The sequence below is a fragment of the Penicillium brevicompactum genome (genome assembly GCF_028827555.1).
Source record: "Penicillium brevicompactum strain IBT 35665 chromosome Unknown utg000004l_segment0_segment0, whole genome shotgun sequence".
NCBI classification, from domain to species: domain Eukaryota; kingdom Fungi; phylum Ascomycota; class Eurotiomycetes; order Eurotiales; family Aspergillaceae; genus Penicillium; species Penicillium brevicompactum.
Genome location: NW_026623207.1, coordinates 394,491 through 422,002, shown reverse-complemented (window position 1 = coordinate 422,002; position 27,512 = coordinate 394,491). Strand labels below are relative to the sequence as shown.

General features: G+C 47.8%; 10 protein-coding genes across 10 annotated transcripts; 4 read left to right on the top strand and 6 right to left on the bottom strand.

The window, feature by feature from the left end:
• Positions 1 to 693: 693 nt before the first annotated feature.
• On the bottom strand, positions 694 to 3,038 carry N7506_005673 (dynamin family protein; the record flags this gene model as incomplete). Its single annotated transcript, XM_056954966.1, has 2 exons — positions 694 to 1,119; positions 1,179 to 3,038. 2 exons carry the CDS (start codon positions 3,036 to 3,038, stop codon positions 694 to 696), a joined length of 2,286 nt encoding a protein of 761 aa, XP_056811943.1.
• A 204-nt stretch (positions 3,039 to 3,242) lies between these two features.
• N7506_005672 (uncharacterized protein) lies at positions 3,243 to 3,614 on the bottom strand (the record flags this gene model as incomplete). The annotated part of the gene is made up of 1 exon (XM_056954965.1): positions 3,243 to 3,614. One exon carries the CDS (start codon positions 3,612 to 3,614, stop codon positions 3,243 to 3,245), a length of 372 nt encoding a protein of 123 aa, XP_056811942.1.
• A 1,204-nt stretch (positions 3,615 to 4,818) lies between these two features.
• N7506_005671 (nucleic acid/nucleotide deaminase domain-containing protein) lies at positions 4,819 to 6,408 on the top strand (the record flags this gene model as incomplete). The annotated part of the gene is made up of 1 exon (XM_056954964.1): positions 4,819 to 6,408. One exon carries the CDS (start codon positions 4,819 to 4,821, stop codon positions 6,406 to 6,408), a length of 1,590 nt encoding a protein of 529 aa, XP_056811941.1.
• Positions 6,409 to 7,620: 1,212 nt separating this feature from the next.
• On the bottom strand, positions 7,621 to 7,869 carry N7506_005670 (uncharacterized protein; the record flags this gene model as incomplete). The annotated part of the gene is made up of 1 exon (XM_056954963.1): positions 7,621 to 7,869. The coding sequence occupies one exon, from the start codon at positions 7,867 to 7,869 to the stop codon at positions 7,621 to 7,623; it is 249 nt and encodes an 82-aa protein (XP_056811940.1).
• Positions 7,870 to 11,154: 3,285 nt separating this feature from the next.
• N7506_005669 (uncharacterized protein) lies at positions 11,155 to 13,210 on the bottom strand (the record flags this gene model as incomplete). The annotated part of the gene is made up of 4 exons (XM_056954962.1): positions 11,155 to 11,380; positions 11,435 to 12,691; positions 12,749 to 12,962; positions 13,012 to 13,210. 4 exons carry the CDS (start codon positions 13,208 to 13,210, stop codon positions 11,155 to 11,157), a joined length of 1,896 nt encoding a protein of 631 aa, XP_056811939.1.
• An 816-nt stretch (positions 13,211 to 14,026) lies between these two features.
• On the top strand, positions 14,027 to 17,970 carry N7506_005668 (ATP-dependent helicase dcl2; the record flags this gene model as incomplete). The annotated part of the gene is made up of 3 exons (XM_056954961.1): positions 14,027 to 14,213; positions 14,489 to 15,479; positions 15,537 to 17,970. The coding sequence occupies 3 exons, from the start codon at positions 14,027 to 14,029 to the stop codon at positions 17,968 to 17,970; spliced, it is 3,612 nt and encodes a 1,203-aa protein (XP_056811938.1).
• Positions 17,971 to 18,473: 503 nt separating this feature from the next.
• N7506_005667 (E3 ubiquitin-protein ligase) lies at positions 18,474 to 19,448 on the top strand (the record flags this gene model as incomplete). The annotated part of the gene is made up of 1 exon (XM_056954960.1): positions 18,474 to 19,448. One exon carries the CDS (start codon positions 18,474 to 18,476, stop codon positions 19,446 to 19,448), a length of 975 nt encoding a protein of 324 aa, XP_056811937.1.
• Positions 19,449 to 19,497: 49 nt separating this feature from the next.
• Positions 19,498 to 19,854, bottom strand: N7506_005666 (uncharacterized protein; the record flags this gene model as incomplete). The annotated part of the gene is made up of 3 exons (XM_056954959.1): positions 19,498 to 19,537; positions 19,561 to 19,816; positions 19,839 to 19,854. The coding sequence occupies 3 exons, from the start codon at positions 19,852 to 19,854 to the stop codon at positions 19,498 to 19,500; spliced, it is 312 nt and encodes a 103-aa protein (XP_056811936.1).
• A 372-nt stretch (positions 19,855 to 20,226) lies between these two features.
• Positions 20,227 to 21,021, bottom strand: N7506_005665 (GTP cyclohydrolase I; the record flags this gene model as incomplete). Its single annotated transcript, XM_056954958.1, has 3 exons — positions 20,227 to 20,529; positions 20,582 to 20,886; positions 20,940 to 21,021. The coding sequence occupies 3 exons, from the start codon at positions 21,019 to 21,021 to the stop codon at positions 20,227 to 20,229; spliced, it is 690 nt and encodes a 229-aa protein (XP_056811935.1).
• Positions 21,022 to 22,112: 1,091 nt separating this feature from the next.
• Positions 22,113 to 25,580, top strand: N7506_005664 (uncharacterized protein; the record flags this gene model as incomplete). Its single annotated transcript, XM_056954957.1, has 1 exon — positions 22,113 to 25,580. The coding sequence occupies one exon, from the start codon at positions 22,113 to 22,115 to the stop codon at positions 25,578 to 25,580; it is 3,468 nt and encodes a 1,155-aa protein (XP_056811934.1).
• Positions 25,581 to 27,512: the final 1,932 nt, after the last annotated feature.

The following is a 27,512-nucleotide window of genomic DNA, read 5'->3' as shown; positions in this document are numbered from 1 at the left end:
GGGAACTAACTCTATGAGAAAGAACTTTCAGTTTTGCGATCTCGCCCAATGACCCGGAATGACGCGAAGGTCGTCCCTGAGAGCAGGTTGGAATATATTTTAATCTCTTGCCATTGACCTGGGGGTTACAACTTAGGAAATGCGCTGACCTATGCTTGAGGCGGTTAAGGGTCTCTCAATTGGCCAATTCTTCCAGCGTGGTCATATGTCAAGAACGCTGCACGTTCGTCGTCTCATAAATTTTAAAATGCCCTGGCAAATTCAATCATTCTTCCTGAATTTCCCGTCAGTCGATCCTACTTCCTCTAGAAGCTACGCTGAGCTCTCTTTCATGGTGAATCGATGGATTGTTTTGAATGGCTATCCGCATAGCCTCACGTTATCCAACGGAAACTGTGCTAAAACCAACTATTCAAATTGATTTACTTTGGACCAATCATTAGCAAAATGTAAGCACTTTGAGATATTGATCAGATATATGACGTCAAATTTCAATGCCGTTGAATGTCAAACAATCTATCTATACTTCATCGTAAGCTTGTGGCCTAGATTTCCTGTTTTTCTTTTTAGCCGATCCTTTCGCATACTTAGAAGTTGACTCTTCGGGAAGTTCCAAGGAATCAACCGCGGGCTCGGGCTCGGGCTCGGGGCAGTCCAGAGCATCGGGCACGGCGGCTGCCGCATTACCAGAACTCAAAGACTCCGAGTATTCATTTTGGTCGTCATGTTCGGGGATCGCAGTGTTTTCAACTTCCTCAAAAGGGCTCCGAGAGCCACTTGAAAATTGGGTAGCACGTGGATTGTTTGACTCGCTGCTTTCATTTTGGAATTCTTGATTGAGTTAGTTTCAATACGAGATGGTGTAGCGAGCTTCTTACCCAACCCCCTGATACCAACAAATCGCCGGCAAGTGTCGGAACCTTTGGCGAGAACACGTAGTTTCTTATTCAGCTGTTCGCGAAGACTTCTGCTTTCCTCGCTCTCGCCTGCAATTTGCGTCACCAGCTCGTCAGACATGTCGAAAGCAGTCACAGGGTTGAAAATGCCAGGCAGAGTGCAAAGAAGCTTCATTTCAACCACTTCTGTGGCAATGTCGTCCACGAAGCGTTTCAAAGCAACCTGCGAACAAAAGGTCATCTGTCAGCCTTGGAACAAGACTAGAGTCTAGCCTCGACTACCTTGTAATACGCTAGCATGCAATCTAGAGCTTCCTCTGACGCATACTTTGTCATGTTCGGTTCGGTACTCCTAACGAGGGAATCAAAGAGCGCACGAAGGTCAACAGAATCACATGTTCCGTATGCACTTGGTAAACGGTCAACCTTGAAGTGACGCTTGAGCGCCTCGCGCAACTGCTCTTTTTGACGGCCATTACGTGTGTGCTGAAGTGTCTCGGTAAAATAATGGTTGTATGTGATAGGATGCCGCTGCTGATGGGGAGTAAGCAGTTCTGCAGTTCCTTGCTCCAACGTTTCCCGTAATTCAATTAGGGCTGGAAGGATGAGTTTGTCAAACAAGGCGGTGGAAGTAGCCTTATCTGCGACATATGTGACTACTTGCTGGAGGAACTCTTTCGCGGCAACCCAAGCGGCGATAACATGGTTGCGGGATATGCCCTCCCACGGTCGGCTGTGGTCCTGGAACAGATCTCTGGTGATCATCGGATCATAAGTGCCCGGTAATTCACGACCGCGTGTCCTCTCCAATAGTGTACCAATGTCATCAAGGTAGTCATCCCGTGACATTTGAATTTGATGCTCGCCGATAGAATCGTTCTCCTCTGTGATGTCTAACTGACGATAGTGACCGTATCGTGCGAGATTTGCTGCAAACTCCGCATTCAGATTCTGGATCACCGCGCGAATTCGTCTTTTGTACCCAACGTCGGTTTGGGCAGGTTCGAAGAAAGGTTCATTGTATGTCCCGTCCACCGCAGTCTTGACTAGGGATTGGAATGATTGGCTGATGTGAAAGAGATATGATCTTTGTGCATTCAGTGTGGCTCGAGGTTGACCGAGCTTACTTAACTGAGCTCGGCACACATCGCTCTTGGCGTTGATCTCCTCGATGAGGCTAGGCAATTCAGCTGCAATTTGCCCGAGAAGCAGCTTGCTCAGACGAGTGCGTAAAGTGTTCACACCCACGAGAGACCGAGGCATGTCTTCCCAGATCCCTCGAGAAAAGAATTTCCATTCTTGAACATCTCGCTCGGACAGATCCCAGTGACCCCTTTCAGAATCCATATTCTTCAACACATGCCACCCCAGGCGGAACTCCACATCTTGGTTCTTGGCGAGTGATATGAACGATGCCTCACTCTCGGATCCGGCTACCAGAATATCAGGCTTGGTGATCACCCCCAAGGTCCGGTTTCCTGAAGGGTCTGCGTCTCGCGCTAGGCGTAAGATGATCTGGTTGGCGAAGTCGTTCTTTGCGGATACCACCGCCAGAATGATACTCCGTGGCTGGCTCATGTACGACTGAACCACACTTTGCACCAATTGTACATCGGCAGCCGATTGCTGTCGTGTCTCAGAGTGGATAAGACCCGGAAGATCAACAATTGTTAGATGTGGACGATCGGGACCCGATATCTCAACCCGAAGCAAATCATTGGAGAAAGCTTTCCCGTGCGTAGAGATGCCCATTGCCGCCTTGGCGTTCTCGATCAGAATCGCGAGACCATCAAATCCACCGAGTTGTTCACAAAAACTACCCAGCGACTGTTGCTCTGCTTCACTTCGAGAGTGATGGGGTACTATCGAGACTCGAACCCCAACCTGAGAATTCTTCCGAAGCACAAGCTCCGTGGGAAATCTTGTACAGAGATTGCTTTTCACTGGAAACGAAACACCGGAAATAGCTTCGAGGACAGAGCTTTTGCCGGAAGATTGATCCCCGCACACAATGATTTGTGGGAGAGAGACATAATGGCTGATTCCTTGCGATCGAAGAGTATCCACGGAATCCAAAAGATCGAGCTGCTCTTGTGTGCAAAGGGCATCAAGTGCGTCCGACTTAAAATTTGTCAAAGTCATAGTCAAAAATGATTAGCGATAGACCACTAGAGAAACCACAAGTTCAGAGCGATATAATCATAGCGGAAACAGATATATCTTTGGCAGTTTATATTATTTGGGTCTGAAAAGAACGAGAGCTGCAAGCAAGGAAGCAAGCAAGGAGCAATGTAGTTTTATGCATACGCCTGGTTTTATGTCTTGCTTCTGTTGTAATGCTGAAAGCTATATTCGCAATAATTCCATGAATTCCGAGAAGGTGGTCGGTCCATGCGGGAGGCCATCCATGCGGGAGGCCATCCATGCGGGAGGCCATCCATGCGGGAGGCCGTCCATGCGGGAGGCCATCCATGCGGGAGGCCGTCCATGCGGGAGGCCATCCATGCGGGAGGCCGTCCATGCGGGAGGCCATCCATGCGGGAGGCCGTCCATGCGGGAGGCCATCCATGCGGGAGGCCGTCCATGCGGGAGGCCATCCATGCGGGAGGCCGTCCATGCGGGAGGCCGTCCATGCATAACACTGGCAATACCATGCAAAGGCGGGAAGCAAAGAGTACGCTTTACGTCGAAACCTTCTATCTTTAGTGGCCATTTCATGATCACTGATCAACCACTATTGCTGTCAAGTACCAACCCCAACGGATGCGCATTTCTTTCATTGATCTACAGAAGTTATTCAAATTTGCCAAACTGGCCGGGTTGTTTTGTGTCTGAGGCTACGCTCGGCTTCCACGGCAGTCAAAGGTGTCTAATCAAGGTTTTACTCTCGAGTATTTCTTCGTATCCGATACCCATATGGTGTATTTATGTATTTTTCCTGCTTTGGACAAAATAAACAGAGGACATAACTGAATATACGCAACGTGCAAGATGCAGAATCTTTCTGGTAAGATGCGATATATCTAGTCATTCATAGCAGAGAGAAATGGTCGATTCATAGCCATACAGTATTACCAGGCTTGTGCTATCGAGGTGTGGATCACCCTGCTGCCTTTTTAGGGGCTCAGGCTACTCTTAATTCATTCAAAGCTGCACGACCGTGGACAGTTCTCGGAGTCGATGTCACCCGGAGCTCTTTCTCCTTCAACCTAGCGCCCACTGTAATTTTGACTGTTACCATCCGGTTTTTTGGGGCTAAACTCGCTTTGGGGCCATCTCTTTCAGCATCTCTAGGCTATCTGGGAAAGTTCAATCTCAAGGACTCAAGTTCGCTTGGAATCCCTTCATAAATTTGAATCTCGAATCGCCCTTCTGCTTCTCGGATATTTCAAGGTATCAAATGTGAAGCCAAATCCACTCACTTTACTTGGATAAAAATCAATAAAGTATTAATGTTTATACTCCACTACACGAGCATCTAAACATCGTGTACGGAGTAGGCAAATCCTTAAAAGGCCGGCGAGCAGTTTTCAAAAGATTGGCACTAGAACCGAAACAATATAAAGCACAAGCAAACTGCCATAAGCACCGAAATCTTCATTTCCGTCCCACCATTTGATTGGCGTACATTTGAGAAAGGCGGGGCAGGTGCACTGACAATTCAATTCATCCACAAATCTGTCATCAGATCCAGCTCCCGCATGACGGCCTTTGACATGCAGTCCTAGGTCGACAATGGGCCGAATAGAAAATGGCCAGGAGCCAATCATTCAGATGGTACTGTCTGCTCGGTTTGGTGCTGAAAACTAGCCTTCAGCCCATAAATATCTCCTTTTCTCATGCTTGTGTTCAAACCTGCTATTATACTGATACTTAATTCAAATTACATTGCGCCCAAGAAAGAGAGGAACCGTCCAAAAATATGACTTCAGCATCCTTAAAAGGATCTCTAGAAATTGACCCAAATCGCGTTGGTCGCCCGAGATTTGACCCATACCAAAGACTTCTCGGTCGATTTTACGAGCAATTGTTTCTCTTGCATGCACTTGGACAGACACGCGGCAGCCACACCCCTCTGTCGTTTGACGTCGATGTCAGGCAGGCTAAAAGTCGGCGATTTTTGCAAAACCTCTGTTATATCTGTGATTTCAGAAAGGGAGGCAGCACATGCACTGCAATCGGCCTCGAAGAGCTTGATACCTGTTATAACTTCTGTGTTGCTTCGAACAGAGAGACAGACAAAATCGTCGCGTTTCTCCACACCGCCTTAGATACTTTGCGGGCCATCACCCACCCGGTCGGCACACGGAATGTCTACAGCGAGTCGCAATTCGCAACAAGATGCATCAAATTTGCTTCTGAACGTGTCGACGAAGAAAAGAGATGCCTTCGCAGATACGCCAAAGATTGTCTTTCCAAGCTGAGCGGACACATTGCAGCATCCGGTAAGCTCACTATTTCACTCTTCTCACGCATCAACCGATCTAATTCTTTAGATTTGGTTGCCTGGCTTAACACGGCCATGAATTTTGATGATAACTTCGCGCTCTGCAATTTCGCGCATGACAATCGCCATTCATCACTAGTGAAGGAGCTGGAGAGACGGGGTGTGGAGGAAGAGAAAGGGTTGAATCCTACGAGCAAAAGGTCATGTTTTATCATGATGCGACATTATATCGGGAGACTTGCACATCACATACGGGCTTCAAGTGAGCTGATTCAGGACACTGAGGAACTGAGACACCTTCTTGACAATCATGCTGTTTGTCCTATATACGCCCCACCTGCCGTACCAACGCCTATGTGTGACTCCCACGTCAACCTTCGCGGGATCTTGAATCGAATGTTCAAGAAGGATAGCGAAGACAAGGATTCTCTGAAGGAGGGCCTTCTGCACCTGCACAAGGTAGCAGGTATATTTGACACCTTTATCCGTCAGTACAATGGCTCCACGCTTGAAGTGCATGCAGAGCTTCAGGTCTTGGAGTATTTTTGGAAGCTGCGAAAAACATTCGCGGGCGAGGATCGGTTTATTGCTTGTAGTAAGCCGGCCTGTTTCTGCTGTGAACTGTACTTCGAATATCATCCAGCCCGCGTGATGGTATCTTCCTCACACCGAAAGATTTGGACAAAGTGGAGTCCACCAAATGTTGAACAATTGGACCGGAAATGCCCCACAGCCATGCAACAGAGGAATATCGTGAATAAAATGACGGAAACCATTCGCGAGCAAGTGTTCAGTCATGTCATTCAATGCGTGCCATCGAAACGATGGCATCCGGATTCGATAACGAACATCACGGATACCCGAGGGCCTAGCTTCGGTTCCTATTCACTCGAGGTATCAGATGAGACTCCTGGGACTCTACCGAGTATAGTTTTAGGATTTCAGCACAACAGACGCGCCATTTTCACCAACACAGAAGTTAGCGGGAACATTGACACCGCACCGGACTTTGATGGTATTTCTGACCCGGAAAACGGAGGTGTTTCTCTCTCTGGCTACACTTAGCACCATCTGCCACATGCACTGAGCCTTTCATTACGAACACCTATTGATAACAAAGATTGAGCGGTGTTCATTTATCTCAAAGTTGCTTAAATGATGATCAGAATTAACTTCTAACCTGCCTCCCTTCCTCCTTGTTATTTTTTGTCACTTCTGCGGCGGCAGCGTTTCCTTCCCCCAGCCAGCATGACTGCAATTGCTTGTATATATACCATAATCTCCAAAGACGCGCCATGGGCTCTTTTGTTACCTTAAACGTGCCGGTGTCGTCAATCTTCCGCAGACAACCAGCTTTATTGGATATCCTCCATTCATGCTTCCACTGATCGGTGACGTCACTATGGATGAACGTCCTCTCTATTTTGAGTAGCGGGGGGAAGGGTTGAGATTTGCTTGGACTGGCGGCCTGCTTCGCCATCCGGTCCGCAACGACGCAGTTGGAGTCGTGTTGAAGGCAAGTTGTCAAATTGCCTGTGCGAAGACTTGCCTCTATATGTGGGAAGGGAAATTACACATCAAGTCTATGAGGTGTCTAGTTTGGTACAAAGGATTAAAAAAAGGGATATGGAATAGCAGAGACTCGATATGAAGCAAGGCAGCAAAAGAAAGATCACAAATTGATAAAGCAATGATAAACAAAGATTCCCGGACCATACCAACTGACCATAATAGCTTAATCTAACTGACATGTCTTGCCTTAAAGTGTTTCTGAAAGTTGTCTTCTCTCGTGAACTTTTCCTGACATACAGCGCAAACGGTTGGTTCCAAGCATCCCCAGCGTTCCCTGGCCAATTTCTTGTGAGCAACCTTGATGTGCCGATCAACGCCCTTTTTTTCCGATGATGCGTATGCGCAACGGGGACATTTGAAAGGTAGAGTATGAATCTTGGTATGCTTTCTGAGAATTTTCAGCAGATTTGCGAAGCGGAAACTGACATGAACCTACTTCAACTGGCATTTAAGAGTAAAGCCCTGCAGCCTTTGACATCCCTCGTATTGGCAGTAGTACAATCCATCATGGAGTGAAGGGTTGACTGATTCATCCGAAGGCATCTCAGCTTCTTCGGATCTCCAGTTCGCAGTCCTCACTACATCATGAGTTGCAGACTCAGCACTGCTGGTACTGATCACTGCACCCGGAACACTAGCCAGATTCGTATGAAGACCGCCAGATATCTCGCTTTCCCTCATCAAAAACTCAACGCAAAGATTGCTCTACAGAGAATCATTTGCTTCGATTATATCCTGAAGAGTAGCAGACGGGATCCCGCTAGTACCTAGAATCTCAGACTCGGGGTTGAATGTTTCTTGCTGTTGGCTTTCGCTAGGGATGTTGCAGATGTAAATATCGAACGTTGTAGGAGTCGCATGGGTCGGAAGATTACTCGCAGCCGCACCTTCCAGCTCAATTGGAAGCTCGGCTTCAATCGAAGCTGGCATATCACCGCCCGGCCACGACTCCATAGTCAACCTTCTCAAATGGAGATCGAGCGGGTTGGTATAAAGTGTACTTTGAGGATCTCAAGCTAGCAATAAATAGCCTATTTCAATCGGTGGCCAGGCCCCTAACCAAATAACCTATCGGGGCAAACCAGCGGTCAGAGAGTTGTTCAATATCGCCCAACCACGCGTCTACTCATCATTGGTCGTCATCCACCGCCTATATCGTAGTTGGGCGCCAGTTTGGACCAGTGCACTTGAGAATTTGCAGGCCGAGATAGAGGTAGCAGCTGCTGAACATACTATGCCGTAGGGACCAGAAATAACGGTATCTTATCCGTGACCTAGCAATCCAACCAAAACGACCGTACATCGTACTGGTACAATTCTAGGTATACGAAGGAAATGATTTCTGATAGAGCTATAATGATAGCATTTTCTTCTACCCTCATATCCGTTCTATCGACCAGGCGGACCTATCCCTGAGACGTCTGTCGCAGCGGAGTGGATATGTCACTTGCCGTCTCTTTGAGTGCGGTAAATTCCATGGCTACGAGCTGTGTTGAAGGTAAACTTTCTGGATTTCGTGAAATACATTTCATTCTTCCTGATGTTTTACGATATCAATTTTTTGGCCCTCGCGGTGTGTACAGGGTGCCGTCATCATATTACCGCTTAATTATCGACTCAATCGTCGGCCATCTAGGACATTCACGTGGGCCAGTATTTCAGAGCTCTCGAAGAGCGGAGGCAATTCTTCCGCAACGCGTGAAGCCAGAAACGCAGCACGTGTGTAGTCAGGGCAACGCTTCGGTGAAGTTCACCATTGTGTTCAAATTTCTATCTTGAGTTGATCACAAATCTGCTTTGCAGCTAAATGGCCAGCAACCTTTTTTGTCCGTCCAATGCCCATCCCATGGCATGCTCCAAAAAGGATGGTAACTTTAAATCGAGGAGGGTCAAGGCTTATTGTTGAAACCGTGCGTTGCGGTGCTTGTCCGCTTTCTTGTCCTTTTTCATTTAACCGCGATGTGTACTTTGGTAGATCGTGGTGATCATGATGGTTGGATTCTAAGTTGGTTTCGCTTATCGAATCCATCCAGTGTGCGTGGAATTTCTGGGTCTCAAGGGGAGACGAGGCGAAATTTTCTTTTTCAGTCTCGAGATTACCTTCCGTGTGACCGGGGTTTAATAGAATCCGCCACACGAAAAAAGCCTGTGGCTCCGCGAGGGTGCGATAAGCACACCCAAGGAGCTGAAAAACAGCCTCCTGTGATTCTGAATTTTCATCTCGGAATGAAACGAGTCCCATTGCTTGCAGTTGTCGCCTTCCTGCAAGAAAATCATACGAATTGATTATTTGATTGGCTTCCGACTTTCACTAAGTCAGTCCGAAAAAATTCAAAGTTTAGACTGGACGATGAAATGAGTCAAATGACTGACCAGCAAGTCACGTGATATGCCTGACCGAGCTAGTTGTACTACGATGTTTGCGTGGAACATGACTTTTCCCACGGCCTGATCTGTACAACGTGTGAGAAACAAAAACTCAAATAATAGCGAAGGGTTCCCACCAATCTCAGCGTCGGCGTTTCGCGAACCTTGCAAGGTGGTCATGGTGTGTCTGAGGCGTACGATCAAAATAGATGCATCTTACTTGAAAAAGACTAATCACGGAGCTCTGGCGAAGGGACCCTTCAGCTTTATATTATATACTATCTTGAAAATGTCCGTTGGAAGCCGCAGCGCCGAGTTTCCCGAATTTTATCCCTGCTCGTGCGTCAGAGAAGGCGCATTGATCCAGTGAGGTATGTATGATGGCATCAGATAGCGCTCGTATTGAACATCCGTTACGTCATAACCCGAGTCTTTTACCCAGTCCTGCTTAATGATGCGAAGTAGGCTTCTGTCGGTGTCTCTACGACCAATTCCTTGTCACCAAACAACATTTACCTTTTCATCTGTCACGACACTCGACTGATCAGAATTTTGAGATTTGTTTTCGAACTTGTGCGAGTGACTTTCCGTCAAAATTATCCACGTGATTGAAGCCAAATAGTCATAACAAAGGTTCATCGCGATGTTCTGAGACGAAGCACGACCGTCTTCAAGGAGTGACAAGCGGCGAAGCAGAATCGAACACGTGGGCAGAATTGAATAGCCAATTCGAACCAATTCCACTTATATAGAGCGCACATCAAAGAGGTGCCTGCAGATCATGAAGGTATGATCTCTCCCAGAGGAAGTGCGAAGACGATGGTGATTCGCTGGCACAACCATGTGACTTAACTGGAATATGTTTTTGGAACCCATCATTGCCATTATACAAGGTAATATGGCAAGAGCAGAATCAGAAACCAATCATGGAACTCCTAATCACATCTACTTGCTGGTTGGAAGATTTCTGCCTTGCCTTCTTCCAGTCTGTCTATCTTCCTGCCCTTAGGCAACTGTGGAGAAATTTGACCATTTCAGACAAATAAGATCACAGTGGCAGGTCCGTTCGCATTGCACGTCCACTGCATAGAGACGATACTTCGAAATCTAATCCTGTGACCAGTCGGTCCAAAAACAAATAGAGTGGAGTATCGATGTTGCCGACACTCCTCATTGGGATAACTGTGGGGAAGGAACCCCCTAAGTGAAAGCCTAGGCACTTCGAAAGAAACCACGGACAGAGAGTATTAGTCGGACTGGAACAATGTTGTTCCGCGTACCACTATCCCCGTTCAAAGTAAATTCAGCTTTCCGAGTCAGTATCCTCCAGCTTTTTGAGTCCATCAAACAGTTACTGAAATTGAAGGTAGATGTAACAAATCTGGCAACATTCGGACGACAGTATTTTCAAACGCACAATTATAACTCGCAGTATGTAGCAAAGCTGCATCAATGGATTTGACCAAGTATAACTCGGCACTCTTTGTGAAGAAGACACAAAGGTTACACATTACACGTGCGAAAATTACAGAAGGTCTGATTCCTTGCGCAAAAGATCGCCAGAGCGGTCTGTGCTTCGAACTGCCCAATGATCTTCTCTCGGCCAGCACAAAACATGGCGCCTGTTTCAACGTGTACCATCTGAGCTCGTTTTTCGCTCCGCTGAAACTCCGGGCTATTGGCTGGCGATTGCAGAACTTGCCAATACACACTTTGCCGTTTTGGGTACTATGAACTTGACAATGTTTTAATTCAATAGGGAAACAGATCTACAGCTTGGCCATGGAGTAAAGAGACTTGGGTTGACCCATCTCCGTAGCACTCGTACCCCCTCCGCTAGTTGTGTTCAAATCCGAAAGGACTTCTGGTCAATTATTGTAGGAGGTCATGGAGCTGCTGTGAGCCTTTTGGAAGTTTGAGAATATCTTGCGCTGTTTGCTGTTCCAGCACAAAGAGGCCATGTCGCCTCATATCCTCATAAAGAAGGTGTTGAAAGAATGGATTTGCCGCAGTGCTGATCTCCCGAAGGAGTTTTCCCTGCGATTCCTCGAGTATGTCCACGAACTTTTCAAATATCTCATCCGCCGGAGCGAGAATACTTGGATGATCAGAACCAACTCTGCCACATCTCCAGTATTTGAAGTGGACTTACATTTTCTCGCTAATCACAGGGCCGACTGCGTCACCTAGCCGATCGAAGTGGACTAGGCTAAGAACAGCATCCCCAAACCTTTGGGCTAAAATGTGTAGACGTTGTCCGAATTTTCGAAACTCCAAAACAGTTCGACGTTTCCTTTTGTAAATAGCGGAGCCGCTTTCCAGCTCTGGGAATATTTTTTTCATCATCATTTTGTCGACTGCCTCAGCCACTGCGATCTTCCTCGGGTTGCCTCTTGGCCTCGGGTGGCTAACAAGCGCATCATGTGACGCTGCTATAATAGTGAAGTTTGAGTTGTTTCCAGCCGTCTCCCCACTTTGTCGATATATATTCAAGATGTGGTTGTATCGCAAAATTTGGAGGTAGGCCGCATTCTCCTGGATTTCACCAATGACTTCAAAGCGCTCTTGAATGGTGAGATCACGTGATAGCCATTTTCTGGTTTGGGCGCTGTGCAGATGGTCTCTCGTCTCTCTTGATGATTTGAGAGCTGCCCGAAGGGTAACAAATGACCGTGCACTGCCTATCTGAAGCAAAAAGATACAGAGACCTGGAAACAGTTCCGGCCCAAAATCCAACAGCTTGGTCTCGATAATGGGCCTAAAATAAGTGTCTTGCGGGGACAACAAGCCAAAAGCCCTAGCCATTTCAGCTTCTTGGAACAGTGTTGATATGAATTCGCGATCAAAACACCCTTTTTTCCTTCGTTGTAAATTCATGCCGCCAACATATTTTCGCTTGATTGTCGAGCCCTGGCTTGAGGACTGTTGGCTCGACACCCAGTCCGAGAAACCATCCGATTGGTACAATTCTTCATTGGGCGTGAGAACCACGTCTAGTCCGGGAGTAAACATGCGTCGGCTGTTATGTTGGGGTGATAGCTCAATCTCATGCAGAGTCCCGGTCCGAATTACTCCGTGGGCCGAAAGCGAAGCAATGCTCTGCATCTGTCTCCTCCCAATGGGCTGACCCAAATCTCCAGTCCGAGGGGACTCCGAGATTCGGTCCATGGTGTGGAGTCCGTTTCTTTTGAGTTCCCCATTTTCGTTGTAGCAGGTCTCAAAGATGGACAGGTCCCCTATTTCTGAGGGAGTCGAAAACTCTAGGAATGGGGTCGTGTCTCGAATCAATGAATCGATGTCTTCGATCTGAGGGCTCCTTTCATCCACGGAAAGTCGAGACGGGATGTTGCTAGTTTCATTTTCAAATAATTCCATCAAATTCAGTTCGTCAAGGCGCTCATCCAGAATTCTATTTGTCGTTGTAGGTGCATTCAGAATGTTATTTAGAATAGGTATACAGACTTACCGAAGCGCATACAATGCCTTGACCACGGATTCCAAACTTTTTGTTCGAATATATACAGCTCCAATAATGGCACTTGTCGCCAGGGCTAAGACACCGGAAGAATTCCCACCTGGCCGAGAATCCATCCTCAGGTACCGGTCGATGCCAGTACGCTTCGCTACATCTGCGCGGTGATTGGTTCCATTGACGCGGAATTTAAGCTTTGATGTGAAATCTTGAAAATGTTAGAGTTCAAGGTCGCGAAGTGAGTGAGCTGATTCTACCTCGTGACAATGTCATCGTAGCACCGCTGAAATCGATCAAAAATCCGGTGACTCCGGATCCTAGCTGGGCTAGTTTTCTGTTCCCATCCGGTAGCGTCTCGTCTGCTCCAGCTGCAGTCAGAGCAATTTGTACGTCTGATTCAGATAACACATGACATCCAACTAGGCGTCGGATGAAATCCACGGAGGCTTCCCTCATGCTTGAGATAGGAAGGCGGCAATGGTAATGAAAATGCGGTGCTATTGATACCGATAAGGATTTGGATAAATACAGCTCTTAAATAGTCACAAATAATGTCATAATATGTCTCATTCCAGCACTAGGTGGGCAGATTTTCCACCTGAGCGAGACCGCGTGTTGGACTGGTTGACTTGGTGTTCTCCTACACACAAGGACGTGCATCAATCCACGTCGCGTGATTTGATTGGGGGGCTCATGCAGTTTGCATTGAAATTCGACGTGTCATATGCATACCTGCAGTCATCCTGTAAAATAGAGAATGCAGGAGGAATATATCCTATCTGGATGCTTTGCTGTTAATTGACATGATTCCCATAATCTTCCCAGTCAATTAACGAAAAATCATTCTTACTCATACGTCTCCAAAATATACGTCTCCAACATGGAAAACTTTCGACCCCGTAACTATCAGATCGAAATGTTTGAGATGAGCATGAGAGAAAATATCATAGCCGTGGTAGGTCATTTGTTTTCAAATTCCGAGGAGATATTAATTGGTCCCACATTTACGTTTCTTTTCCAGCTGCCGACAGGGAGTGGAAAGACATATATGTATGATTCACTCCATTTCCAAAAAGCTCAATTATGATAACGATGTTTAGAGCTAGCATGCGGATTATGTCAGAACTGGAACGATGCCAAAGTCACCAGGTAAGTGGATATCTTCATCATATATCCTGACTGCTGTTCAAAAGAACCGCCATTTAGGTTGTCTGGTTTCTAGTTCCAACCAAAGTGTTGTGTAGTCAGCAGCTCACGTATCTCTCGCACCATATGCCTGCAGTGAGCATGAGAATGCTGACTGGTGATGACGGAGTCGACTGCTGGAGTAAGCAGAGCATTTGGGACGCCGCGCTTCAGGGAATGAAAGTTATCTTCTCCACTCATGCTGTGCTCGCAGATGCCCTTACTCATGGATTTATCAAACTGCCACGTCTGGCTTTGTTGATTTTCGATGAGGGTGAGAGTTGCTGATCCAATCAGCACCGGATGGAACTGACATTGAATTAGCTCATCATTGCGTAAAATCGCATCCAGGAAATCGTATCATGCGCGACTTTTACCACAGAGCCAAAAGTGAAAACGGTGTTGGGAGCATCCCAAGCATACTCGGCTTGACAGCCTCGGTCGATCCAACAAAAATTGGGTGAGGCAAACCGGTCGCATTAGGAAATAGAAATGAAAAGAAAAAAAAAAAAAAAAGAAGCAGGCTAACGAGGTTTAAGTGAGCTTGAGAAGAACTTGGATGCGACTTGTCGTGCCCCCTCGCTCAGCGCGAAGAGCTGTCAGAGCACACTTCTCAACAAAAGCTCACCAGAATTGCGTATTCTCAGTTTCACGACTCAGCAAATTTACCGCCTTTTCTCAAGAAGTTGGATGAATTTGTCGAGGAGCTGCGCGAAGATAGTGAATTCAGAGGGTATGTTATGGCAGATGAGCATTTCAAGCTTCTTACAAAGGCCCGTATGATATGGCATCAACTGGGCACATGGGCTTCTAGATTCTTCCTCGTCAAGGTGCTGCATCACATTACTGTAAACGCTGCTGACCATGAAAACCAACCCTCGCGTCGGTGTCTCGGTCACCGATACTTAAACCTTTTGACAGCACTGAGAACCATGACCGAGGTTAGTGTCCAATTAGAGGCTCCCGGCAACACCTCCAACAAGGTTGAACGACTATTGTTCTTCTTGAAAGAAAGGGCATGTGCGGACTTCTCGGGAATCATTTTTGCCCGAGAACGAGTCACTGCGCACGTTCTATCAGCGTTGCTCAATACGCATCCAGTCACCCGGGGTCTGTTTCAATGCGTGCCTTGTGTGGGCAGCTCTGCTCGTTCTGAGCCCTGGGCAATATACGACTCGGTGATCCCAAAGAAGGGCGAGGATGTCGTCGAACAGTTCCGCTGCGGCAAAAGCAATTTGATCGTCGCCACCAATGTGCTCGAAGAGGGCATTGATCTTCCAGCATGTCACCTTGTCATTTCATTCGAAATTCCAGACACCATAACATCCTACATCCAGAGGCGGGGGCGAGCTCGACAGAGCACTTCTGAGTTTGCCATAATGGAAGAAAAGGATGATGCACCTCTGGCGTCACGTGAATGGAATAGGCTCGAAAATGCAGTGCAGGGTATATTTTTGGACCATGCTCGATCTAACCAAAAATGGGAGGTGGACGATGGAGGACCTGAAGATCAGATTCTTCGATATCTTTTAGACACAGGGTTTGTCCTCCTGCCACAGTGCCACGAATATGCTAACGTCAAATGACTCGTTCCTAGAGCGCTGTTGACGACAGAGAATGCCATACCTCATCTATACCATTTCTGTGCAACTTTGCGGGGTGAAACATCTGACGAGACCACTCCTTCTTTTTCATATCAGAGAAACCAACAAGGCCATTTTCTCTCTACTGTCTATCTACCGAGTGGTGTCGATCCTTCGGTGCGGATAGCGACAGGGCACCATTGGTGGGCCACAAAGAAGTCAGCACGACGGGACGCAGCTTTCCAGGCTGTTCGTGTGTTACACGACCAAGAGCTTCTCAATGATCATTTTCTTCCATTGTTTTTTGATGACTCAGGGCCTGGACTAAACGAGCTCAAAGTTTTGGCCGCCGAACTTCCCCTTGTAGAGAACTTTACCAGCTTTTGGAACAACACTCAGGGTCAATGGACTGAAAGGAAAATGTACAGGTGTTGCATTGAAGTTCTTGAGAATGGGGAAGCACGACCAGCTCTCGCAATGGCGTTGTTTACTTCAGTGAAGTTACCTATGCCAGCCAAAGTGGATTTGTACTGGGATGATCAAACAACATTTACAGCGAGATTGCAACAGCTCAATCAGGAAGTAGTGCTGTCGCTGTCTCTGTGTCGTGTCATACGGAGAATCACGGCCGTTCTGTTACATTCGACCCGCGAAAGATCAACACAAGGGGATTACACAGACTTTCTCCCCTTCTTTACACCGGATCTTCCCTTAGAAGAACTAGAGGACTGGCTCAAGATCTATGATGGAAGTCTGATGGCTGAAAGTAGGCAAAACCGGATTCATCTGCTGTCCCCCGAGGGTTTTGTTAGAAGCCCTGCGCTTCATTTTATCCCCCACATCTTCAGGAGATGGATTCGGGACCCGGATTCAAAGGGACTCTCGATCGAATGTCGACGATTTGAGAGAAGACGAAACCTCATACAGCGAGCGATATTGACCCAGCATAAGTCCTTGGAAAACCCCTCACGAGCGGTCTGCATAGTTGCCGCAGAATGCACCATCGACCTCTTGCCCTGGGAGCTGAGCCAAACCAGCCTCCTGATTCCGCCGATGATACAGCTCCTGCACCGACAATTGATGGCACAGGCTTTGCGTCTTGAGCTTTTCGAAGACGCCCCTGAGATCAGCTTGGATACTCTTGCAGAGGCAATCACAACGCCGTCTTCTCGATGGACAGTAAATTACCAGCGACTGGAATTTCTGGGTGACTCGCTTCTCAAGTTCATTGTCTCCACGCATCTCTTCTACAAACATCCTCAATGGCACGAGGGCTACCTATCGAAGCAGAAGGATCTGCTGGTCTCAAATGAGAGACTGACGCACGCGGCCATAACTGCTCACTTGGAACAATTCATCTGCAAAGATTTCATCACGCGGAAACATCGAGCTTTTTGGCCGAAACAAGGAGACATTGCGAGGGAAATGATTCCAAAAAAGGTTTATGCTGATGTAGTAGAGGCTCTCGTAGCAGCCGCCTATGAGCATGGTGGACTTCCACTGTCCCGAAAGCTTGTTGGCATTTTTCTACCGGAGCTTTCTGACTTCGCTTCAACGCCGAAACAATCGCCAAAGCAAAATGGACAATTTCCGGTTCATTTGGAAATGAAGCTTGACGCATTTCTTGGGTACAAGTTTACGAATCGGTCTCTACTCTGGGAGGCACTTACACATCCGTCATGGCAAAGAGACCAATCAACTTCTTCTTATCAGCGGCTTGAATTTCTGGGAGATGCAGTTTTGGACGTTCTCGTTGCAAAGATGCTGCATTCTCTGTCTCCTAAGCTTGCAGAGGGCCGAATGACAGAGCTTCGAGCCGCTTTGGTGAATGCCGACTTTTTGGCATTCCTTTGTATGGAGTCAGCCATGGCTGAGCCCAGTTGCCCCATAGTCACGGCGGACAGTCCCGAAACCTTCGCACGAGCGAAAAATATCGCATTATGGATGTTTATGCGACATGACTCTCCTGATATAGCCAAACTCTGGACTGAATGTGCCAAGCGGCATGGCATGCTTGGTGAAGTAGTCAAAAAGAAGCTAGAAGGCGATGATTCATACCCTTGGGGCACGCTTGCTCAACTGGGAGCCCCAAAGTTCTACTCGGATCTTGTTGAGAGCACCATTGGAGCTATTTTCATCGAAAGCAAAGGATGCCTGGAGACATGCGGACAATTCTTGAAGCGTATCCATTTGGTTGATTACCTTCAGCGGTTTGTGAGACAGAATGTACGACTAGAGCACCCCAAAAGCGCTTTAAATCGTATTACTGGTACCGACGAAGTCAAATTTGAGATTGAGGATACAGCAGATGGACTGCACAAGATCTCTGTTTGGTTGAAAAGCGAGAAGATCGCGTCTATTGATAGCTGTTTCTCTCGGGCCGAAGCATTTGTGCGAGGTGCCGATGAGGCAGTGGTGTTGTTGCTATCACGAACTCGAGATCAGTGACCAGGAACAGGGGCAAATTGATAAAGTAATTCAGTGCTATTGCCTGGTAAGCCCCTTGAACTACCAGCAGACCAGAAACATGAGCCGCGGTTCTGTGGAATATCATCGAGAGCACTGTATAATTACGAGACTCTTTTTGTACGGTCTGGAAACGCAGCGGCAATGGGCAGGAAAAGCGGGGTAAGTGTTTTGATTGGTGTGTATACATAAAGCTACAGTTGTATGTGCTGAATTCGGGGGACTCCCACGGGAATTATTTGGACAACACATAAGACCGTATTCAACCACCTCTCGTTTGAGATAGAGCTTTATGCAAGGGAAACCGGGCTCTCGGGAAATCAGTGTCTAGTATATTACAACATGCAAGGCCCTCGTATCGTCACAGAAGACTCGGCGTTGGCTTTACTCACCGACCGAGCATGTGACCGAACTTTCGTTACATTTGAAATATTGTTTTTACTCCAATTTCAGCTCTCTTGAAGGTTTCCAGGTCATCTAACAGCATGGCTTGCGAAAAAGAAGAAGAATCGATCCTGCGCATTCTGCTTCAGGATCTCGAACATCTGGAACACAATCAAAAAGGTAAACAGAGGGAGGGGGAATTTTCAGACCTTGCAATCGCCCTCAATTGTATGAAGGATGACTGTCTCGCTGAACAAACATCGATTGAAGATGGAATCATGGCTCTCAGCATAAGTACGGCAGTCGCTACCGATCAAAATGAGCTGGCATCCATCAAGTGCGAAGAAACAATTGCCGAGTACGATCATCAACTTGCTCTTGCCTTGGAAAAGGGAGATTCCAACGATGATGATGTCGCCGATGTGTCCAATTTATGCGATAGGGCTTTGAGAGAAGTGAATGAAGACCCTCTTTCCACCGTCATCGGGGATCTAATGGGCCGGATGGATCTGAGCAGTAAGTCACTGGATGACGAAAGCTCCTCATCTTTCTCCTCGTCCCACAAAGGACCTTCCATGAAACAGTGTGTCTCTTGCCTTGAAAATTTTGATACGACGGTGACTGTGCGTCCTTGTGCCCACGAGTTCTGCCGGGAATGCATGAGACAATTATTTTTGGGTGCAACCAAAGACGAAGAGCTATATCCGCCACGCTGTTGCGGCAACGTTGTCCCTCCTGGATTGGCGCTGAGGCTTTTGAGTTACAAGGAACTCCGAGACTTCAGTGAAAGTGCTCTCGAATGGACCGCCAAGGATCGCCTTTACTGCGCTGAGCCCAGTTGTTCAAAGTTCATCCCCCCATTTGCTATTCGGAATGAATTTGGCACTTGCACACGTTGTCACCGCCAGACGCATGTACATTGCCGGTCATTTGCACATCCTGGTATTGACTGCCCGATGGATGATGCACTTCATGATGTTTTGCAGATTGCCGATACTGAGAATTGGCAGCGTTGCTTCAACTGTCGTGCCATGGTAGAGCTCCAACACGGGTGCAATCATATCACCTGTCGGTAAGTCAGCATTCTTCCATCGCGATATAGCTATAGGTGGGGCTAATCGTTTACTAGCTGCGGTCGAGAATTTTGCTATAATTGCGGTCAAGCCTGGAAAACTTGCACTTGCCCACTTTGGCACGAGAACAGGCTTGCCACAATGGCAAACCAAGCTGTGGATGAGGAGGTTCCGCAACATGCCAATGTTGCAGACCGCCAGCATGCATTCAATCGCATCGTGGAGGGACTGAGACACCACGAAGATGTCGGATGCGAGCATCATAGAAACTCTCAATGGGCTTGGAGAGATAGAGGAACCCTGCAGTGCGAGGTCTGCAATCATACACTCCCCGAATATATATTCATGTGCAGAAATTGTCGGATGAGGGCCTGCAATCGTTGTCGAAGGCACCGGTTGAGATAGTCATCTTTGGAAAGCATCTTACTATATATGCTTCTAGTATCAATCCGAACATTATTAACATAACCCGTTCAACATCGTTCATGGCGTTTTTCAGTTCTTGTTATTGATATCAGTAAGAACGTGAATACGGTACGAACGTTAGTACACTGCACCTGCGAAAGGCTTAAACACAAATATGTTATGGTCAGGTTGCTTTACACGACAACATTCAGACCTAGTTGCCATTTTATCATCTGTTCTTTATATCTTGAAAGAGAAGCCAAATTTTACGACAAATCTCGTCAGACGCCAATCAGTTCCACGTACTATAATTCAAAATACATAGAAATATGAATACTTGTCTCATGACTGTACTATGTTTGATGGCTAGTGAATCTCATCCTTTGTGCAAGAGCGCCAGAAATTCCTCTCTTTCCGAAGCACATGATCGCATGGACCCCAGCATGCTGCTAGTGATCGTCGTGCTACCCACCTTCTGTATGCCGCGCATGGCCATGCAAAGGTGGGAGGATTCCATGACAACGCCGACTCCTCGGGGTTTCAGTATTTCAAAAATGGCTAGCGCAACCTGTCTTGTCAGACGCTCTTGTACCTGGAGTCTCCGAGAGAACATTTCGGCCAAACGAGCTAGTTTAGAGAGACCGAGGACGCAATGATCTGGGATATACCCGATGTGCATCTGCCTCACGAAGTCAGTTCTATGTGACTGAGCTGGATGGAAAGGTCTGTACCTTTCCGGTGAATGGAACCAGGTGGTGTTCACAGAGTGAGAAAATATCTATGTTCTTCACAATGACCAATTCGTCATGATTTTCATGGAAAATCGCCCCGTTAACCAGGTCTCGAATATCATCCTCATAGCCTTTGGTGAAGAAAAGCATGGCCCTGGCGTATCGCTCGGGGGTGTCTCGTAGGCCTTCTCGCTCTGGGTCTTCACCAAGGCATTGAAGAATTGTTCGCACAGAGCCCACCAGCTTCTGAAATCGTTTCTCATTTTCTCTCGGAGTCGACTCGAAACATGAGTTTTTTCCCGGACCTGTTAAGTAGTTCAGCAAGTTTCAATCTCTTTGAAGATCAGACCTAACTTACACGGCCATTTGACGCCGCCAGGGTAAGTGAGTGAGCTCATGATACTGGACGCTTGTTCAGGACGGCTGACAGTCTCCTCCATGTTCTAGTGAATCAAGGTTCTGCTGAGAGCTATGGAAAGAAGGTGACTTTTGGAAACACGAACTCTCGACTCCTTTTCTCAAACGATGGAATAAGACATTATTATAACGGTGACGTGCGCATGCGCGGGGAATGAAGCTGCCGTTTAGCACGCGAAACAAGGTTTCTGTCAATCTCAAGAATCTAGAACTCATGATTTTGGAACATATGGTAAGTGGCTTGGTACACCAAACAGTTGACTAGTGGCCGCATCTGACTGCAAGCTCCCTACAAGGCCTGGATTGCCATGACAGGTTTACTCAAACACACATGCAAGTGGGAGGGGCAACGATGTGTAAGACCAAATGACCTGCAACGCACTCCTAGGCCCCAACCATGCACTTCAATCGCGCAGTATAACATTCCATTGTGGTAATCTGACACTAGGTCCGTTCGCTCTTTCCTTTTTTCCATGGATGAAATTGATTTCTGAGGGAGGGGGAGGGGGCGCACAAAATGAACTCTGCTTATTGTGCCCAATCCTGCAATATTAAATAGAATATTGCCGACTGAATTCGTGTTTCATTATGCACGGCCTATCGGTTGTGCCACTCGGCAGAGGTCATGCTACCCTGTGATCGTAGACGTGGTGAATGAGCCATCAAAACCCTTGCACACATTTCGGATACCAATCGCGGAAGATTATCGTCCGTGGTGCGATTTTCCATCCTCTAAATGAAAACAGCAACCATCCTACCTTCGCTTTGTGGCAATATGTTTCGTCAAAGGCTGTTCCAGGTGTCTAGTCTACGCCACTTTCTTGCACTCCTGTTGGCTAAGAGACCTTTTTCACTCTTGGGCTTTTTTTATTTGGTAAGAGTCTTATCCTCAAATTAATGCGATGCAGGATGCGCTCAGGCTCTGACCACATTGCTAGTCGGATGCGCGGATCCCAATTGCTGGCACAAAATGACTGACTTGAAATTATACACCCACTTCTATGTAACTTGCGTTTCTTTCAGCGCAGTCCCCTATAAAGTGATCAATGAGCATCCAATAGAAAAAACAAAGTAACCCACTCACCGTTGCTATCTTCGAACTCCCTGACTTGACATGGCGACTCTCGACTCCTTGAAATACGCCCTTAGGCAGAAGGCTATGGGAATTGACTCGAGGAGACCACTCACAGAAAAGGAGTACAATGCTGGCTTCAGAATCTTGATGCGGGGAGAATGGATTTCGTATCGGGAATTCATCGTTCCTCAACTATCTCGTCTACTCGCAACACTTGTCAACTCGCGTGGCCGTATTTCGGTGCTAGAGATTGGACCTGGTCCAAAAAGTGTATTGGGGTCCCTGCCCATATACCTGCGGCGCAAAATCGGGAGATACACTGCGTTTGAGCCGAATCTGTCATTTGCCACGGGCATGGAAGAATGGCTTTCCTCTGCTTCGGAGACAGAGCCTCCACTGCCCGGGTTGGAATGCCCACCTGAGATTCATCGAATACCGTTCATCCTAAACGGCGACCGAAGCAGTGACTCGAGCATGCGTGAAAGTGACAATGTTAAAAAGTTCGACATCGTTCTTTTCTGCCACAGCATGTACGGCATGAAACCAAGAGCCAAGTTTATCGAACAGGCCATAGAAATGGTTAAGGAACAGCCAGAAGGCGGAATGGTGGTTGTTTTTCATCGTGACGGGGCATTCCGGCTTGACGGACTAGTGTGCCATCGGACGGCCTCTTTTCCAACCGGAGCTGTTTGTGTGGCGGATGAGAATGACGAACTGGATCAATTCGCTTCCTTCATCACGGGATTCCTCCCGGCGGATGTGGAGGCGGGCAAGGGGCTTCAGGCCGAATGGCGGAAGATGTGCCGCGCCGTGGGAAGCCGGAAAGAAGCCCACCCAGGCCAGCTTTGTTTCAGCTCGCCAGCCATCATGTCAGCCTTCACCACAAATGCAGCTGCATTATCGGAGCTTGTGATGCAAGTGCCGTTGTCAAATGGGGAAAAGGTCAAGAACCGGGAGGCTCGTCTCCGCCATCCTGCATCCATTGTACGGCCAACAGATGTTCGACAAGTCCAGCTATGCGTCCAATGGGCTTTGAAGCATAGGCTGAGTCTAACCATTGTTGGCGGGAGTCACAGCGACCACTGCTTATGGTCCAACGTCGTTGGAGTGGACATGAGCGCCTTTGATCAAATCCATATTCTCACCACCGGGAGCGATGAGAAAGGACACAACCCTAGTTCCAATAGCCTGGTCGTTGCCGGAGCTGGCTGCAAGACGGAGGACATCATCCGCAAAACAATGGCAGTGGGTCTGACAGTCCCCTTGGGGGCCCGCCCAAGTGTAGGCGCTGGGCTGTGGCTTCAAGGTGGCATCGGACATCTGGCTAGGCTTTATGGGCTCGCGTGTGACGCCATTGTGGGTGCTGTGGTGCTTAGCGTTGAATCTGGCCAAGTTATGTGCGTCGGCCAAGTACCAAAGCAACATCGGCCGGACGGTGCTGTGGTTCAAGAAAACGACACTGATATGTTGTGGGCGATCAAAGGCGCAGGGACGAACTTTGGCATCGTAGTCAGCGTTACTTTCAAGACAGTCGTGGCCCCAACCTACTCAATTCGAAATTGGGTTGTTCCACTGAGTGACAATCACGAAGCAAGGCTCAAGCTTTACAACTTTGACAGCTTGGTCGCCAAGAATCTACCCCGAGGATATTCTGCAGACGCATATCTATATTGGGACGTTGATCAGCTATATCTTGGCATCACCATGTTCGAAACTTCTACAACTAAAATCACCACCGGGGAGCCCATAACCACAGCCGTACGCGAGATCTTCGGACCGGAAGACGATTATAGTACCATGGATAGTGTCGGTCTGTTCGACGCCGAAATGTACATCTCCAGAATGCACGGAGGACACGGTGGAAGCAAGACGTCCTCGTTCAAGCGATGTCTATTCTTGAAAGATATCGGGGCGCCGATTATCGCTGAATTATTGATTGGGGCCATAGAGGCTCGCCCCACGCCACTCTGCTACCTTCATTTATTGCAGGGGGGCGGGGCAATCCAGGATGTGACAGCCGATGCCACTGCTTTTGGTTGCCGGGACTGGGACTTTGCCTGCGTGATAACTGGAGTATGGCCTCGTGATCAAGATGGAACCGAGCTTGCACGAGTTGCCAAAGAATGGGTGTACGACGTCGCCAAAAATCTGTTGCCTTTAAGCAGTGGCGCTTACAGCGCAGACCTCGGGCCAGATCCTAGAGATACAGAACTGGCAGCTAAGGCTTTTGGACCGAATCGATCACGCCTACGCCGTCTCAAACAAATATCGGACCCGCTCAATGTGCTGGCTCACACCTCTCCACTGCTGAACGTAACGGCGGGCCAGAAGCTCATCATACTAGTCACAGGTGACATCTGTGCCGGTAAGGACTATTGCGCTGACATTTGGGTGTCCGTGATTACCTCATGCGCCCACAAAAGCCTCACGGCGCGCTCAGTGAGCATAAGCGATGTTACTAAGCGAGAATATGCGGTGGCCACCGGGGCAGACGCGATTCGCCTGCGTCAGGATCGTGCTTACAAAGAGCAACACCGCTCAGCGTTGACACAGTTTTTCCAGAACCAGGTGCAACATCGACCTTGCCTGCCAGAGGAGCATTTTTTGGATCTGGTGAAAAATGCAGCGGATGTGAACGTGCTGTTTATCACGGGGATGAGAGACGAGGCGCCGGTTGCAACCTTCTCACATTTGGTTCCAGACAGCAGACTAGTCGAGGTTCGCGTCAGAGCCAGCGAGGAGATGCGGTACAATCTTCGAGGGTACCGTGCTGATGGTCACTCTCATGTACATGATGAACCCAATCCTCATGCCAGGTCCAAGCTGGCGGCATTTGACCACTGTCCCAGCCTCGTCTTCGACAATGACAAGATCGGGAGCGATGCAGCAAAGGAGTTTGCCGAAAAGCACCTTCTTGCTTTCTACGCCGACGACTTCCGGCTACTCATCGACATGGTGCATCCGGTGCCTGACTTTCCACGTCCGGGCATCAGTCTCCATCACGTGCTCAATATCCCCCAACAACCGGGTGGGTTGACTTTGTGCACATCTCTACTGCAAAATCAATTCAGCGGAGATTGGGCTCAAATCAATAAGATAGCTTGCTGCGAGGCCGGTGGATTTGTTTTCGCCTCGTCGTTGGCATCGCGAGTCAATATACCCCTGGCGTTGATTCGCGAAGCCGGCAAGCTTCCCCCACCTATCATTTCCGTCCCCAGATTCAAATCCCATATCTCGAGATTCAATCCTTCCAAGGGTAGCAGGATCGAGATAGAATCATTTTTGATCCCTCAAAACTCTTCAATTTTGGTAGTAGATGACGTGCTCGCCACCGGACAGACGCTTTGTGCGGTGTTACGCCTTTTAGAGAGTGCTGGCGTCTGTACCCAGAACGTTAGCATCATGGTTGTGGCCGAGCTCCCTGTTCACCGTGGACGAGAATTGTTGCGTCAATCTGGATTCGGCGGCGTCAATATTCAAAGCCTTTTGGTTCTCGATGGTGCCTAAGTAAGAAGCAGAGGTGAAGTGTGGGCAGAAACTGACTACTATCATCAAGTGCGTCATTTCTCATACCGAGCTACTTCAGTTTGTCTAAATCGCGTCCAGGTTCAATTCGGACTCAATTTTAAAATACTCGATCTTAGTATCTGTCCGAGGGAGATTTTTATCGCTACATTGTCGGTATTTTTCTTATTGAACCTTTCATTGCATTGGCTCTTGTGCATATCAATTATCTGTCAGCAGAAACACTCTTCAGTGTAATCATCTTTTCTACATGTTTTGTACACTTACATATTCACATCCAATTTGATCGTTGAATAGAGCGTATGAAGATTGTCTGGTTTACTTCGGGTCCGGAATCCGGATCCTACCCACCCCAAGCTGATTGGTATCCAATCACGTGATTGAATTTCCAACTTTGCCAAGCATCAGCTTCACTTTTCGAAATGGAAGAACAAAAACATCAATACATGAATGGCATCGTGGATCAGGGAGTCGATCAAAATTACCATGGAGGAAATAGCCTCAAAGCTCGAAAGATATTTGATTTGTACTAATGCAAGACGCATTTCCGTATAGATTTAGTACCAGGCTTATGATTCTTGAGATCAACCTCGTGCACTTAGTTTTCCTCTTCCACTAAAAAGTTGTTGCTCACATAGTTCTAGACAAGCAGATATACCTATCTTGAGGAGCATGACCGCACTATCACCACTGCAACAGGAGAGTCTTCTCTGCAGGTATATATAATGCATCGTCAACAGCTTTTAGCGCCTTAGGCCTCAGACCAGACTTCGTACCACATCACGGCGGTAGTACACCACCAAAGATAGAGGGGTCCTTCCATGCTGATCTTTAAAATTCAGGTCAACACCAATATCAAGCAAAAGCTTCACTGTGGTTGCACGGCCATCCAGCACCGCCCACAACAACGGAGTCCGGCCTTGCTCATCTTTGCGATCTGGATCAACTCCATGATCCAGCAAGAGTCTGATCACTACAGTAGATTTCGAAAACGGCTTCCCCTCAAAACACACACGATTTGTTCCTCGGCCTGTACCCAAAACAACACTAGTTCATATTTGGGTTTCGTGTCATCTTTGCTTGGCTCACAATACAAGTTAAATTACCACTAGTCCCAACGTGTGCTAGTGGGGTATTGGATACGGGCCGAGAAACAAATCGTGTGTGTTTTGAGGGGAAGCCGTTTTCGAAATCTACTGTAACTTTTCTACATACAGTAGCTGTTGTCGTCTACATCAACATACATGACAAAGACCCCGTAGAACACTAACTTTGGTAGGCTAAGCTGGTTCTCGTTTATGTTCCCTATGGCACTCGATCCCTATCTCAACTTTCGTTCGTCTTTGGACTTCTTGCGAAAACTGGCACGGCCCACTCATGCTGACAGACCTCCAGAGCTTTGATCGTGCGTAGATATGAACGGCAGCCCCTACCATGATGATCACATCTCTCAGGCCCAAGAATACGAGCCATGGGAACAGGATTCACAATATTCGCCCCCTACCCCGGGATACTTCCGAAGCCCATCTGCTACATCTTCGAACTGCAGTCCTTCCCGGTCCATCCCATTCGACGATAACCCCAGCTCCGCAAGCCAACCTCGGCCCAGTACTCTACCTCTCCTACAGGAATCCGAATGGCAGTCGGACAAAGCCTACGACGAGGATCCTCCAAACTGCATCCACTATTTCATAGAATGGCGAGTTACCCTTAACAACAAAACAGTCGTAAAAGACACGGAAGAAGATCTTGCTTTGGCTCCAGGCGCCTACTGGAAGTTATTCCTGGAAGAAAAGCTACACACTGTTCTCCAAGAGAAAGTCTCCCGTAACAAAAGGGTCAGGGTCGATGACACGGCAATCATCGTGTCAAACAGCGACCGTACCCAGCGTGATCTGAACAAGCGCTTCAACA